Source organism: Bos taurus, chromosome 16 (assembly GCF_002263795.3).
Source record: "Bos taurus isolate L1 Dominette 01449 registration number 42190680 breed Hereford chromosome 16, ARS-UCD2.0, whole genome shotgun sequence".
Lineage (NCBI taxonomy): Eukaryota > Metazoa > Chordata > Mammalia > Artiodactyla > Bovidae > Bos > Bos taurus.
The window spans coordinates 43,214,098-43,230,812 of record NC_037343.1 but is presented as its reverse complement, the minus strand read 5'-3'; the positions used below and the strand labels follow the sequence as shown (position 1 = coordinate 43,230,812).

The window sequence follows — 16,715 nt, the reverse complement described above, 5'->3', positions numbered from 1 at the left end:
AAAAACTCTGAAATATCATGAGAATTACCAAAATGTGACAGAGAGTCATGGAATAAGCAGATGTTGTTGGGAAAATGGTGCCTTGCTGGAGACATGGTTGCCACAAACCTACTTATAAAAAATGCAGTATCTGCAAAGTGCAAAACAATGGAGCACAATAAAACGAGGTATGCCTGTATGTGTCACATTGGGCTACATTTGATTTCTTGACGTAAATGTTTACCTTTTGTCTTGTCTCGTGTCCAAGGATCAGCATATACCAAGTGAGAAGATAGGAGCAACAGTAGGAACTAGGTTGTTTCCCATCCACTAACTGGAATAAATACCCAAACTTTGTGATCAGCAGTTTGTATTGCTTAAAGAAAAAATCAAAAGCTACAAAATTATGAAAGAAAATAAAAAAAGAACCAATGTGATACAACTTTGCTAGTTCATCTGAAGTAGAAAATGTTAGGTCTTATTTTGTGTATCTGATTTCTGAGTAAGGTTTTGGGCTCTGGAAGCAAAAGACACCCTTTGTGGATCGGTGTCTCCTTCCTTAGCATTTTTGTTGATGTCCATCCTGAGTCTCCTGCAAGCTCACTAACAGATATTTCTGGTTTCATAGCCTTTCTGCCCATATGTGTCAGTCACCTTGCCTAAATACAGTCATTTCTTAGGGTAAAAATAAAGACCCACAGTGTTGTGACTTGAAATCTATTTTAGAGTTATTAATTGTATTTCAGTCACATTTCTCTGGCGTTTTTTTTTGGGGGGGGGTCTCCTGATTTCTATTTTATCTATCAGGAAAAACAAAACAAAACCTCTTTATATAGTTACATGAAAAGGTTGAACTCCTTAATGGGTTCCCTTTTCCCCACCCTTAGCAGTATTCATATCTTAGAAGTCTACTTCCAACTGTTAACTCCTCTACCTGTTGTAATTTTTATAGGGAGTGATTTAGTGTAAGTTGATCTTTCACAAGCATTTGCATTTGTTTATATGTTATTTGTGCCGAAAAAGCACCCGGAGACAGTCTAAGAGTACAAAACAGAGCGGCAACCTTAAGACAGGGCCCAGAAGCCAGCTCACAGTTTCATGAAGATATTCTTGGTAAATCTGAAAGCCAGCCTCTCTGTCTGTGGGATGCTCAGATGCTTGTCTCCTGGTGTCTGTCTCTAGGGCCTTTGTTTACCTGAGCAACCTGCTGTACCCCGTGCCCCTGATTCACAGGGTGGCCATCGTCAGTGAGAAGGGAGAGGTGCGTGGATTTCTGCGTGTGGCTGTGCAGGCCATTGCAGGTAGGTGCCCCTCTTCTGAAATGAAAGCTGTGGGTTCTTTGCCTTGAGACAAAGCAGGCCGGTTCCGTATGGGCCGTGTTTCAGTTACACACTTCAAAACAAACCGTGGTGCATCTGACTATCTCAAAGAGAGCCTTTACTGCTTCCTTTCTAACTCTTCTTCCCAGATTTCACAGGTAGATCCTGTTTGGTTTGTAGTAGATCCTACTGCTATTTTTGAATAATGGGGTGAAGGGATTTCCTTTACCATGAGGAACAACTCTTGGATTAACTTTATAAAAGTAATTTGCATTTTAAATAATGGATTTTAACTGCTTCAGAAGTAACAAGATTTTCAGACATTTTCTTGCCTACTTTTCTCTCAGGATACAGCTAGACATTTTGTGCTTTGGCTGCAGTTTTGTAATGCGTGGATCAAGATTTTGATACTTTACACTTTTCCAAGATCCAGCCTACCTTCTGAGGAAAGAACATGGCTATTCCCTGTTAGCTTTTCTGTTTTAATTTCCAAATGCTGTGCTGTATTTAATGACCTTTCAGCTTTTCCCCATGGAAATGTGTGACAGTCACCAATGTTGACTTTATGGTGGTCTCCACAAATTCAGTCTAGTATTTTCAAATATTTGTTGAGTATTATTGAATATAGTCTCACCAAGGAAAGGGAACAGTATTTCTAATTATGATATTGGAGCAGTATCAAGAATCAAACTGATTCTTTATTAACTAGTTTCATTTGAGCAAGGAGAGGGGTATGTTTCCCTGAGTGGAGATGGAAACCCTATTTGATCTTACTGCTTTGGTCTCATTCTTTCTCATGCAAAAGACTTGTTCTTTAGTATCTCCTCTTATATTAAATTTTTGGGACCTTAAGTTTCCACTGCTTTCCTGTTTATTTTGTAATCCAATGAGTCATTTTCCCTCGGCCCCATATGTCATCTCATCCTTGCTTTTTTCTTTTCCTGCTTAGCGGATGAAGAAGCTCCTGATTATGGCTCTGGAATTCGACAGTCAGGAACAGCTAAAATATCTTTTGATAACGAGTACTTTAATCAGGTGAGAAATCTTCCAGGAAGAGAAAAGCCCTGTGGAAGAAGAAAGAAGCAGACAGATTTGTTAGGAGGATGGATGTTCAGCACTGGAGGGAAGTTCTCCCTAGAATTAAAGGGTGTAGGTAGCCACAGGATTGTTTAATAGAACATAGGACATGTCTGACAGTTCCCAAGGCGAGGGTGAAAGCCCAGCATTTACACTATGTGGTATCACCTTTTCTCAGTTCAGTTCAGTTTAGTCGCTCAGTCGTGTCCGACTCTTTGCGACCCCATGAATCACAGCACGCCAGGCCTCCCAGCTGCTGCTGCTAAGTCGCTTCAGTCATGTCCGACTCTGTGCAACCCCATAGATGGCAGCCCACCAGGCTCCCCCACGTCCCTGGGATTCTCCAGGCAAGACACTGGAGTGGGTTGCCATTTCCTTCTCCAGTGTATGAAAGTGAAAAGTGAAAGTGAAGTCGCTCATTTGTGTCTGACTCTTAGCGACCTCATGGACTGCAGCCTACCAGGCTCCTCCATCCATGGGATTTTCCAGGCAAGAGTACTGGAGTGGGTTGCCATTGCCAGGCCTCCCTGTTCATCACCAACTCCCGGAGTTCACCCAAACTCATGTGCATCGAGTAGGTGATGCCATCCAGCCATCTCATCCTCTGTCATCCCCTTCTCCTCCTACCCCCAATCCCTCCCAGCATTGGGGTCTTTTCCGATGAGTCAACTCTTCACATGAAGTGGCCAAAGTATTGGAGTTTCAGCTTCAGCAACAGTGCTTCCAGTGTACACCCAGGACTGATCTCCTTTAGGATGGACTGGTTGGATCTCCTTGCAGTCCAAGGGACTCGCAAGTCTTCTCCAGCACCACAGTTCAAAAGCATCAATTCTTCAGCACTCAGCTTTCTTCACAGTCCAAATCTCACATGCATACATGACCACAGGAAAAACCATAGCCTTGACTAGACGGACCTCTGTTGACAAAGTAATGTCTCTGCTTTTCAATATGCTGTCTAGGTTGGTCATAACTTTCCTTCCAAGGAGGAAACGTCTTTTAATTTCATGGCTGCAGTCACCATCTGCAATGATTTTGGAGCCCAAAAAAATAAAGTCTGACACTGTTTCCCCATCTATTTCCCATGAAGTGATGGGACCAGATGCCATGATCTTCGTTTTCTGAATGTTGAGCTTTAAGCCAACTTTTTCACTCTCCTGTTTCACTTTCATCAAGAGGCTTTTGAGTTCCTCTTCACTTTCTGCCATAAGGGTGGTGTCATCTGCATATCTGAGGTTATTGATATTTCTCCCAGCAATCTTGATTCCAGCTTGTGTTTCTTCCAGCCCACTGTTTCTCATGATGTACTTTGCATATAAGTTAAATAAGCAGGGTGACAATACACAGCCTTGACGTACTCCTTTTCCTATTTGGAACCAGTCTGTTGTTCCATGTCCAGTTCTAACTGTTGCTTCCTGACCTGCATATAGGTTTCTCAAGCATCAGGCAGTCCTTAATCCACGTAACTTTTCAGTCACAATTATTTTGGGGGCACATAAACAGACGTAAAAGAAATGTGGGAAAAATATGTTGTCATACTACTTATCATCTACTTATGCTGCCTTGTTTTCAGAGTGACATTTCTTCGGTTGCATTGACCCGTTCTGGTCTGTCCTTGGAGGAGCTGAGGATTGTGGAAGGACAGGGTCAGAGTTCTGAGGTCATCACTCCTCCAGAAGAAGTCAACCGAATGAATGATCTGGGTGTGTAATCAGAGTGCTGTGACTGGGGGTGCTTTCCAAGAGGGGAAAACACTGACCATTGTTAAGGATGATCACTACTTTTATCAACTAGTGATGGAAGAATACACTCTCCTCTCTGAAAGGTGCTTTGTCATTATTTGAACCATACCTGTGTTCATTTGACCTGCTTTAGATCTGAAGTCAAGCACTTTGCTGGATGGTAAGATGATGATGGAGGGATTTTCTGAAGAGATCGGCAACCACCTAAAGCTGGGCAGTGCATTCACTTTCCGGGTCACAGTGCTGCAGGCCAGTGGAATCCTCCCAGAGTATGCAGACATCTTCTGTCAGTTCAAGTAAGTATGCAGACATCTTCTGTCAGTTCAAGTAAGCCCCACTTTGCTCCTCCTCCCTAGCTGTTAACCTGGATTGGTGACTTTTGTGCACTATAGAATGCTCTTAGACTTGCCAGATTGTACACTCTCAAGAGAGAAATGACTCCCAGACCCTGAAATAAAATGCTTTCTTTACTCTGGTTGGGAGTAAGAAGTGGAAACAGGCAACGGAACGAAACAGAGTTCATAGTGGGAAGGAGTGCGGCCACACATCCTGCTAGAGGTTCAGTTATGGACTGTCCCCCTCTGCCAGGAGTACAGGGTCAGATCCAGTTAAGCTTACTCATCAGCCTTTTTAATGTTCTTCATGCCAAATGTCTTGTTAATAAACAAGTCTGAAATCAATGAATTATCCAACTGCCAATTATGCCTGTTTAATGCTTGGGAAAAACAAAATGTAAGTCGTTTAAAGAACAGCAAAATTCTATATCCATTGAAAGAAAGCTAGTAAGTAAGTAGAGAAGACGTGACAGGTTTCATTTCTCATCTGTTTAATAAGCATTTTCTATCCTGTAACCCTCTGGAGCTCTGTGCTCTAATTACTTTTGTCTCAAGACTTCCAAAAACATTTTTTTGGAGAATCTTAAGTTTTAATACTCCCAACATGAATATATCTTTTGAGTACTTGGAAAGGGCCACAGTATAAAAGAAGGAAGTTTGAACTGCCCCATTCCTAAAGCCCACAGTTTGCTGTTGGTGCCACCAAAAGGCTGCTTTAGGTTTCTGCCCTTCCTTTCCCCTCAGTGTGTGCCTTATCCTTTCCAGAGGCCTCATGTAGCTTCACTTTCTATGTAGTTGTCAGCCAAGTTCTCAATTAAATGTGGTTATTACGTAGTTAAGCTGCTAATGTAATTTGCTAAAACGTAACAATTGATGAAATATTATCCATCCAGTATAGATTTGCTCATTTAATGTGTTTTCACTAACAGTCTCCATTAGTAGCTAATGTATTTTACGGAAAAGACCTGCTTGGTCAGCTGACATCTGAAATGGCAAGAATGGTCTATTAACTTCTGTCCCAAAGTCTCCTGAAAAGAGAGTAGCATCTCCACCTGGTGTAAGCATTGGAGGAAAGGGCATGTTGACTCATGTTGAAAGAAGACTCAGATTTTTCTGGGGTTTTTATAAACTCTCATCTGCCCTGCATTGGGAAGACACAGCTGTAGAGCACAGTCAGTGGCCTCAGGTATCACCTATGTGGAACCCCCACATATTGGTATCTGCTCCGAGGAGAGCCTTGGAGGAGTGTAGGGCAGAGGCCAGCTGATGCTCATGCGGCCTCTGGCAGGTGCACTGTGTGGTCTGGAAAGGAAGAAATTGGAAGAAAAAGAAAGGAGTAAAAAGTAGAAGAGAGGGAGAAAGGTAAGGAGAAATGAGAAGAAAGAAAATAGGCAAGAGTACGCGTAGTGTGGAAAGATGCAGTGTCACGGTGGTACGTGATTTGGTTACTTGGCAAAAGTCCACCATGGTCTTCAGGCTGAGAGAATTATGGTTGACCCTTGAACAACTCAGGAGTTACGGGCATTGACCCTCCTCCACAAAGTCTGAAACCCAAGTGTATATCCAGGGTTCCTCTGTATCCGCAGTTCCACATCTAAAGATTCAACCAACTGTGGATCGTGCAAAACCGTAAAATTTACTATTGAAAAAATCCGCATATAAGTGGACCCACGCAGTCCAGACCCAGAACACCAGTGATGTTCAGGGGTCACCTGTAATATGGAAGACCAGGAGTTCATGGAAGACCTGGTCTCTCTGCCCACTGTTTATCCCTCTTTTCCTGTAGGAGTGTGGGGTATCCTTCTAGTGGATATTTCTGTCTAGCAGTACATCTTTGAATTGTGTATTCTGTAATTCTCCACTACTTTTTATTTCAGACTAATATTAGGGAGACAGAACAATAAAATCTCATTATTTATGAGAATAAGTAAACATAGCGCAGTGACTCAGCAAACATTTCAGGAGTATTTTCTATATTTCAAGCCCTGTGGGAGACACACACTCTCTTTTGGGGAAACAGGCAAATAAATACATTATTACAAACAATGGTATCATTGCTATTGAAGAAATAGGCCCCTGTTGCTATGGGAATGTAGAACTGTTTGAGTGAGTCAGGGAAATCTCCCTGGAAGAGGTGACATTTGAATCTACTCCTCGCTGGTCTTAGAGAGGTTCCCAGCAGATATGCCATCCACAGGCTTTAGTGCTACCTTATAGAAGCTTCAATCTGCCAAATCTTTTCTATACAAAATGATTTCAGTTTTTATTTTCAGTAAAAACCTTCTGCATTGGAATGAGAGTTCACTGAATTCAGTCTTCATATGTTTTCGTAGCTAAGTGGTGTGTGCTCAGTTGCTTCAGTCATGTCCGACTCTTTGAGACCCCGTGGACTGTAGGTTTCCAGGCTCCTCTGTCCATGGAATCTTCCAGGCAAGAATACTGAAATGGGTAGCCATTCGCTTCTTCCCTACCCAGGGGATCTTCCCTATTCAGGGATCAAACCCATGTCTCCTGCATTGCCTGCACTTCAGGCAGATTCTTTACCGCTGAGCCATCAGGGAAGCCCCAGCTAAGTGGTAGGGTTAGTTGATTTTTCAGTCAGTTTTGAAATAAAATCTAAAATGTTATCTGTGTGATATGGAACATGTTCTCTACAGGGCAATGTAAATAACTTGTCTCAGTTAAAAACTCTGCTTAAGATGCTTCTTTCCATGGGATCCAAGAGAATTCTGATGAAACCATTTAATGCGAGATTAATGTGGGTTTTTGTCTTTTTTGCTCTCTTAAGCTTTTTACATCGGCATGATGAAGCATTCTCCACTGAACCCCTCAAGAACAACGGCAGAGGAAGTCCTCTGGGCTTTTACCATGTGCAGAATGTAAGTCACGTGGACATTTTTTGCCAGGTGTATTACAGGTTGGTGGTACCCCGAAGCAGCTGGTGCGAGGCAGGCATCATGTACGGGCTCCCTTTGGCTTTCTCAGCCGAAGAAGGATGATTATCCGAGCTGCTATGCAGGGGGAGCTCTGTGGCGAGAACAGACAATGGAGGGAGCAGCCAGGGCCCTGAGCTCATCCTCAGTGGACAGAGCAGCCAGCATCTTCTCTGAATGACAGTGGGCCTGTGCATAGCACTGGGGGTTGGTCTGCCAGTAAATTCTTTGTCATTGAATTGTGAGTTGTTTTAGTGTTTCCGTCCTAGAAAAATAAGCATGTTTAATATGAGTTTTGTTAAAGTTAATATGTTCTTTAAACGGTAAGAAACATAACACTGTTCGGTTGCAAATAATGTAGAAACTGTGAAATTCTTTTGTAGCTAAACTAAGCTTCAGAATCTTTTTTCCTTTCAGTTGATTCGATGATTAATCCTTTAATGCCCCTTACAACTCCCCCGTAAGTGGAATAAGAGAACAGACCTTCCATCTCTTCTAGAAAGATTTACTTAACCCCATTCAAAAGTTTTCATTCTCATCACAAGAGCTAACATTCACTGAGAGCTTATGTTGTATCAGTCATTGTTAGAGGTGCTTTTTCTGTCTTAATTGATTTAACCCTTTCTTTTATGCCACATACTGTCATAATCCCCATGTTATAGTTGAGATAACTGAAGCACAGCAGTTGAAGTCACTCACCAAGGTTACCAAGCTAGGAGGAGGCAGAAGTGGGATTGAACCCAGGGAAACGTGGCTCTAGCATCCAGGGTCTTCACAGCTATACAGGAAACAGTCTCATTCTCTTGCTAACCATAGTCCACTCTCTAAAATACAAAAGGGGGACTCCCTTGTGGTCTAGTGGTTAAGACTCCACTTCCACTGCAGGGGAAGTGATCCCTGGTCCAGGAACTAAGATCCCTCGTGCTGTGCAACTTGGCCAAAAAAATTAAAATAAGAAAGGACAACTCCAAAAATGGAATGAACAAGCACAAAACATAGTTTTCTTTTTTATGTTTAATTGTATAAACATTAGCATGACTGTATATGATCAATATTGATTGTCTCCTGTGTACAAGGACCATGCCTGATGCCACTGTGTGGGGGTGAGGGGGACACTTAGATGAATCACAGGGGATTATGCCTCCGAAGAGTTTAGAATTATGATAGGAGAAATAAAATGCGTGTTTATTTTATGTGCAGTTTATAAAAATAGTAGTACAACTTATGGACATATTCGAAAGCTATTCTTGAAATGCATTGGGAGTGGGAGAAGGGAGAATTATTTCTACTAATGGAAAGAGAATTCTATGTTACATTCTTTGTTGAGGGTGGATGGTTGGATGGACAAAGAAGGTTGGGGAGCTTCCTGAAGGCTGTAGTATAAATAAGAAAAGGTGGGTCACTCTTGGCCTTGTACCTGGCACATAGTTAGCAGTCCCAGTTTTCATATCGTTGTTGCTGTTTGGTCTGGGCCTTGAAGTACAGGGAAAACAGGGACAGAGAAGTGGGAAGGCCTCCTGGGCAGGGCTGCTGTCTGGGCCCACCCTCAAAGTGGAGGAGAGAACAGGTGAAGGGAGCAGCCGATGCAGTCCTCATACTGACTGAAGGACGCAGAGGGGCTGGAGGTCAGTTAGGGTAGGTGGTGGAACGCCTGGAGCTTGGTCAAGTTGCTGTAGAAGGAAAACCAGAGAAGAGCCCATCTCTTCTGATATGAGAGGCCTGCAGAGTAAAGTACCCAGCACATACTGAGTACTCAAAAGTGCCTGAGTGCTGTTTGCTGCAGACATGCCTGAGTGCTGTTTGCTGCAGACATGTGCATTTTCCTGTAAAAACTCTTACCCTAATCGAGCTTGGCTCTACTTCTTATTAGATTGCAGTGGAGGTTACGGAATCATTCGTGGACTATATCAAAACCAAGCCGATTGTGTTTGAAGTCTTTGGGCATTATCAGCAGCACCCACTTCACCTGCAAGGACAGGAACTTCACAGGTTTGGACCAAATGAGCACAGATTTTTTTGTTGTTGATATTGTTGTTGTTATTGTTACTTGCTGGAAAGAAAGAAATCTTTTGAGGGATTAAGATAGGTAAGTGACAGTTTTATATATTGTCCTATGTTTCCTTTTTAGAAATGTTACCATCTTTCTTCTAAGCCACCCAGTCACTAATTGTAGGAGGAGCAAATTGAGTTTTGCCCAGGGGGCCTTGAGTACCATCTTCTTGTAGGAAGAGACTTTGAATAGGATAAAGTTGAGGTAATCAAGACATAACGTGGAAATTGTGTAAATTATTCCTAACCACCTAGAACTGCATGGAGCATAGAGTCACTGTGAAACGTGTGTCTGAGTTGAGACACCAGAATGAGGGAGGAGACCATGATGGGGACTCTGGGATGATGGCAGAGTGTCAGTGTTAACAGAAAAATTTTCTTATTCGTTAGGTAAGACTTACAAGGGGACTTCTCTTAAAATGTCTTAGCCTCAGTTTTACTGTGTGGGAATATATCTGATATCTGATAATGTGCTAGTGTTGAAAGTACATGTGATCTGCTTCTAAATGGGATTTATACATGCCATTAGTATTAGCACGGGGGTCCTTTTAGTCTTGAAGAACTTTCATCTTCCTTTGCAGTCCACCCCAGCCGTCTCGACGATTCTTCCCTCCGCCCATGCCGCTATCCAAGCCAGGTGAGTGCCAGCTGGGTTCTTTATATGCTGCATGACTTTTCAGGTAAAAAGTCATATTCAAATTCCTGCTCAACATCTGTGCATCCTGTGTGTTCCAGTATCTAGCAGGACCTAGAATTGTTGGTGAGAAACTCTAGGGCTCTATCCACTCTGGCACTCTGGTCTTGTTGAAGATTTTGATAAACTCCCTGCTCCTCAGCCTCTCTGCTCTGTGTGTAACCCCTTTAACTTCAGTGGCGGGCATTTTTTTGCACGTTAGATTTGTTCTGCATGTTCATGTATCTTGTTTTGACTTTTCTTTGTTTATTTTCATCCTTTTTCCTCATTGCCCACTTGCCACATTCCCCCCCACCCTCTGCTCATTCTCCACCTCTGTGCGCCTTATCTCCATCCTGCCTTCAGACCATGAGAGAAAGATTGAACTGATCCGATTTCTCGTATCTGACTATGTGAATGTGCATGTGTTGGACACATTTTCTGAGCATGCCAACGTGCTTGCCTCCTCCGCCATTGCCACCTTCCAGGATGGGGCTGACCCATCACCGCCTTTTCTCTTTCTGCCAGTTCCCAGCTGCCAGCCTGAGAGGGTACCTAAACGAGATGGTTAGTAACTAAATTAGCTCTGCCTTAGATGTAGAACCATCCTCAGGGGCCAGTCCCAAAGCCTGGCTCTCTGTGTAGGAACCACGGATGTTTCTGTTTGCTACTTGACCTGAGTGTAGAGTTCACCACATTGTCAAGGTCATGTCACATTTCTTTCAGAGAGATTTTTAGGAAGTACCTTCTTTGTTTATGCCCTTTTCACATCATGGGGTGGGGGCGGGGGCTCCTTAGGTTTGTTGGTTTGGATTCTTTGCAGTGGTATTATTAATTTGAAGGATGTTTTAATAGTAGATGGCTTTAAAAAAAAATGCTTCTGGTTTTGCTTTCTGACCCTTAGACGCACACCGATAACCCCCGGTTACCGTCTTGAGTAGCATCATCACCAACTCACCTGGAATTCAGCTAGGGTGAATAATGCCAACAGGCCATGCATAGTGCTGCAAGAGTCATAAAGGCCCTTTAGATTCATTGCATCAGTGGTTTCTCGCAATATCTTTTCAGATAGCTAATATTATGATCTTTATCTTAGAGATGAGGAGACAGACTCCCAGGGGTTAACTGCCTCAACCAGAATTTCAAAGGTAGTTAGTGGTCGAGTGATAATTAGATCCCAGGTCCCCAGACTCTCACACCGCTGCTCCCAGATTCAGAGCAGAGAACCCTCTTTGAATCGCCAAGATTTCAGGATTTCTATGTAGTGTTTCAAAATGCCCACCTTGTAGAATCTGACATTCTTGGAAGTACTAGGGTTTTGGTTAATGTATTTCATCAGTACAGATAAGGACATGGAATTTACATTTGAAGAAAATGGGTAACAGATCATTTACAGAATCCTGTATCTACAGGTTAGACCCGTGGTTCCCAGACTTGTCCATACACTGGAATCACCTGGGGGGCTTCAAACCTCTCAGAGGACTGAGCCCCATCCCTGGAGATTGTTCTTTAATTGGCCTGTGGGATGGCCTGGTCCATCTTTGAGATCCCCAGGTGATGCTCATGTGCAGGAGGTTCAGGAACCACTGGGTTAGGGGACAGGTGCTCCCCACACCGGAGAAGGTAATGGCACCCCACTCCAGTACTCTTGCCTGGAATATCCCATGGACGGAGGAGCCCGGCTCCAGTCCATGGGGTCGCTAAGAGTCAGCCACAACTGAGCGACTTCACTTTCACTTTTCACTTTCATGCATTGGAGAAGGAAATGGCAGCCCACTCCAGTGTTCTTGCCTGGAGAATCCCAGAGACGGGGGAGCTTGGTGGGCTGCCATCTATGGTGTTGCACAGAGTCAGACATGACTGAAGCGACTTAGCAGCAGCAGCAGCAGCTCCCCACACGCACCACACACAGCGAGACCCTCCCCACATTGTCTCTCCCACATTGTTATGTGCTCTGCATGCTGCAAATGTGAGAGCCTCAGGAAGGTTTTTTAATGGTTTTGTGAGCACATTTATGCTGCACAAAGCCTGTGTTCTCATCATTGGATATTTTGTTGAGAGGGAGAGAGGGAGAAAGATTCTGACCCTCTGTTTCCTGTTCCCTGAAGTTAGAGGTGCACATAGAGTTGATTAAGTGTCTCTGGGTCTCCTGCACTGAAATCTGTCCCCTGATTCTTGCTGCCTTTCCCAAGTGTGTCCTTGAAGACTGACATTGGAGAAGCTTGTACCTTTGCAGAGTAGACTTGGACCACATGTTAACATTTTCCAAAAACTTTTAAAAGTTCCAGCCACCAAGTTAAATACCATGAGCAAAACCAGCCTTGGCCAGAGCATGAGCAAGTATGATCTTCTGGTTTGGTTTGAGATCAGTGAACTGGAGCCTACGGGAGAGTAAGTCCAACTTCCTATATTTTTAAATATGACAATTTTGCAAAATTAAAAAATGTAATTTTGAGTCTCTTTGTCTTCAGGTTCACAAAACGTCACATTCTAGTTTTGAACTGAATTTTAGGGGTGTTTACTCTTTGAATCAGATGTTTGTCAGAGAACTACCTAGTATTGTAATTTACTTTTTTAAAAACTATTTTCTCATTTATTTCCTCATAGAACATACCATATTCTTATTCAAATGAGAAAATCTAGGCTCAGAGAAATTAAATAATATGACCAAGGAAGCAGTAAGGTGGGGTTTGAACTCAGGACTGTCAGCTTCCATAGGACATCTTCTTTTATTTCCACGTTTTGTAACAGTAAACAATACTTACTGAGTGATTTAACTTCTTGTTAGCAGGAGCATGGAGATTGGCACTTTGTTACGAGGGAAGACAACCTACATATTGGGTTTTATCAGCAAACAAGCAAAGAGAGTCAGAAGCATATTGTGCACAATGGGGCCAGAGACTTATATCCACATCTCAGGGGCTTAGGGGACAGAATATTTCCATAGACCAGGGTTTCTCAACCTCTGCACTGTTTGGGGGCACATGATTCCCTGTGGTTGGGGGCTGTCCTAAATGTTACAGGTATTTAACTGCGTCCCTGGCCTCTACCCATAAAGTGCCAGTAGCCCTTCCCTCCAGTTGTGGCAATAGACATTGTCAGATATCCCATGGGGGCAGAATCACCCCCAGTTAAGGACTTTTGGCTCCAGTCAAAATAATCAGCATTGGCTTACTCTGAGTTGTTGTGTTAGACTCAGTGGCAAATGTAATCACTGTTTATACTTGTCTCGGAAATGCTTTTGAAAAACACAAAAGAGATCCCTCTCCTGAAACAGAGGGAAGAGGCTATATCAGTTAAAGGACAGGGGATAAATGTTATCTTAACGATCCTCTGCTTATCATGCCGGGTACCACCATCACAGTTACCTCCAGGAAACATTTATTGAGTTCCTGCTGTGTGTGAGGTTTGGCTCTATCGATCCTGTAGTATTCAGCAGAAGTGACATTACTTTAAGGAATTTGACTTTCTGTAGACAGATCCATAATGTGATTATAACTTGCATTATGATGGAGAAGAAGTTACAGTAAATGGTTTCCACTGAGTTAATTGCTTTCTGATTCTTAAAAATCTGGAGTTATCTCTTCCTCATCTCCTGACACTTGCCATGGCAGTAATACATTATTTATAGAGTATCTGTTAGACAGGGAGCTGGGATGGAGCCAAATGCAAATGACTGTGTGATTATATGTCCACTCCAGATGATGAGAAGGACATGGGATCGGAGTTTAGGAAAACAGAAACCACCGAGGGGCAGCACGACCAGGGAGGACCTTGCAGGTGAAGCTGCAGTTAGTTATTAGTACAAGCATCCATCTAACCTCTTTCTTCCTACTTCTTTTTTTACAGGTATATCCCAGCCGTGGTGGACCATACAGCAGGCTTGCCCTGCCAGGGGACGTTTTTGCTTCACCAGGTACTAACGAAGGAGCCAAAAAGGGCCTAGAAGGGAACAACAAAAAGAGTTAGAATAAGAAACAGGCCTCTGTTTCTCTGCCTTTTTATCTTCATTTGAAGGGAATTTGGAGGTTGGGAGACTTTGCCCTATCCTTTCCTTAAAGTTTCTCAAACCTTGGCTTTTGTGTATAAATACATATATTAAAAGAGCTATTTTGAAAGAATTTGTTTAATTCAGTTAGAATGTATGCTGCTCCCCTGTGGTTTTATGCCATTTTCACTCTGTGATGTTAAGAAACTCTGCTTTCACAGCCAGAAGATTTTAATGGAGATAGAGAAGTAAGGTTTCAGTGGACTGAAAATCCAGTCGTGAAATGGAGGTCCCTCTTTGGCAAATGGAAAGTAGTTTTAATCAGTGCTCAGAAGTGCTTGTGAATCAGATGGGCTCACTCTGGGACTTACAGTCTGGGCAGTGGTTCTTGAAGCTGTATCAGCACCTGGCTCTTCCTCAGTCCCTCACCTGTGTCCCTTGATTCAGAATAACAGTGTGGACAGCACTTCCCATCTCTCTCCATACCTCCCCTTCTTGCCACCACCACACCAGACGATCCAACAAAGGGCAAACAAGAGGAAATAAGAGATGGCCCCAGCTAAATTGCAACCCTGCTCCATTACCTAGGGCATCCAGCGGAGGATCACAGTGACCATCATCCATGAGAAGGGGAGTGAGCTCCACTGGAAGGATGTTCGTGAGCTGGTGGTAGGTGAGTACATTTCTTCAGATGAGGACGGAGCCAGGCTTTTTTAGAGATGTGATTGGTCCCTGTTTGGAGCACAGGGAGTATGTGGAAGACTGCACTGGAGAACATGACCATCAGAAGAGAGACTTTGAGTCAAAAGTACCCTTGTTTCCCAGCTCCCTTCATAGGTTATGCAACTGCCAGTATTTTTCTCAAGGACTATGGGAGTGGTTCTGTGCCGAAGGCCCCAGAGAAGCCTCTGCTCCTTGTGCGCTTGTGATCTAGTGAGGAACAGCGTGTGTATGTGTCCAGAGCTGTTTGAGGAGTGAATACCAAATGAGGACAACTGAAACAGACCTGTGCTAGGAGAGTGGACAACAAAAAAGGTCCAAGAGGACTGGGTTAGCTGGTAGGAGATGCTGAGTAGATTAGAGAGAAATTGGAGGGTTTTGTTTGTTTTTTTTGCAAGCATTTGGAGTTAGTCAGGAATGTCTAATGAGCAAATGGCTAGAAACCTATGGCCAGAGAGGAGAGACAGAATTGAGGTCCCATGAGAGGAAAAGATTGAACCAACAGCATCAGCTGTAGAATGAGAGGCTAAGGCAGGAGCCTGACCCTGTTTTTACCATGGACCCATTTGGCAGAGGTGAAGCCTCAGAATTACATTTTTAAATATAGAAAATAAAGTACTTGGGATTACTAAGGGAACTAATAATATTGAACTGCAGTTGTTAAAAACTAAACAAATTTGTAACATAAGCTCTCTATTGATGTGTTAAATAAGCAGAGGGTCTAATTTGTATCATTTCAAAGTGGTAATGAGTGTCATATAGTTGACATTAGTGTGATAACGGAAACATCTGTGATTTCTGCCTGGGACAAAGGTATAAGTACTGCTCAGTCTACTGTGGTTTGTGCCCTCCCCTCCTTATGGAAAGAAAAACCAGTTTCAGTTAGAGGCTCCTGAAAATAAAGTTGTTACAGTTTAGCCTTTCTGAATTTTATGCATAAACCTCTTGGGTACCTACAGACCAAATTAGGGACCTCTGGAAGGATGGTTATATACTCTGTCCTATCCAGGACAGTGATTTTCAAGCTTTTCAAAATTAATTTTTACACACAAAAAAAGAAAGATGCTTTCTGGCCAGAATGGGTGGTGAGCAGAGGCAGCAGTTATTAAGGCTTTTCTGTAACCCTATGGCTTATTATTTTTTTTAAACAAGCATGAAGTGTGGCAGGTGCTTTCCTAAATGCTCTAAAAATGTTAGTTCATATAATATAACATAACATATAATATGATCATAAAATTCTTTAAAGGGCAGAATTGTTTTTCCCACTTGGCAGGTGAGGAAAGTGAGGCTCAAAGAGGTTGAGCGTGTGCCCAGGCCTCACAGAGAGTTAGTGTCGGAGCTGAGATTCAAACCCCGGCAGTCCTGCTCCAGAGACTGTTCTGAAACTCTGTGCACTGCTGCATACCCTAGTCTTAGTATTTGAAAACAGAATTGTAAGATGTTAAACAAGAAAGTGGTATAATGAAGGCAGTGGCTTAAGAACATTATAGAAGGTGAGTGTGGGGTGGATTGACAAGGAGAGACATGAGAGCAGCTGGGAGACCAGTTAAATGACTGTTGCTTGTCTCTGATCAAAAGGGGATGAGCTTCCCCTGATGAGCAGGGCAGTGATGTTGGAAATAAAAGTCGAAATGAATATGAGAAGCTCTTTGAACAATGAATAAATGTTCACAGTTGACTGAATGTGGGATGTAAAGGGGAGACAGAATATGGAGAAGAAAAAATAAATAAATAAATAAAAATTAAAAAAAAAGAATATGGAGAAGAATGGAAGACTGAGAATTCCCACATTAGACTTTGAAACTACAGTTAACCAAATGACTCTTCCGGCACCTGAAATTACACAGAGGTCTGACAGTCTCATTTTGGCTTAATGGATTACTGTTTTGTTTTGTTTTTTTTT

At 42.9% G+C, this 16,715-nt stretch overlaps 1 protein-coding gene across 8 annotated transcripts in view; it reads left to right on the top strand.

Moving 5' to 3' along the window:
* The window catches only part of KIF1B (kinesin family member 1B), a 151,498-nt gene that overhangs the window by 111,617 nt on the left and 23,166 nt on the right, over positions 1-16,715 (top strand). For all 8 annotated transcript variants that reach the window (XM_024976732.2, XM_005216995.5, XM_024976730.2 and 5 more), the window contains 10 exons: positions 1,162-1,280; positions 2,248-2,333; positions 3,946-4,075; positions 4,248-4,410; positions 7,238-7,328; positions 9,253-9,371; positions 10,013-10,068; positions 12,387-12,495; positions 13,954-14,020; positions 14,681-14,765. In XM_024976732.2, the coding sequence (XP_024832500.1) occupies positions 1,162-1,280; positions 2,248-2,333; positions 3,946-4,075; positions 4,248-4,410; positions 7,238-7,328; positions 9,253-9,371; positions 10,013-10,068; positions 12,387-12,495; positions 13,954-14,020; positions 14,681-14,765 (1,025 nt within the window). The remainder of the gene's footprint in view (positions 1-1,161; positions 1,281-2,247; positions 2,334-3,945; positions 4,076-4,247; positions 4,411-7,237; positions 7,329-9,252; positions 9,372-10,012; positions 10,069-12,386; positions 12,496-13,953; positions 14,021-14,680; positions 14,766-16,715) is intronic.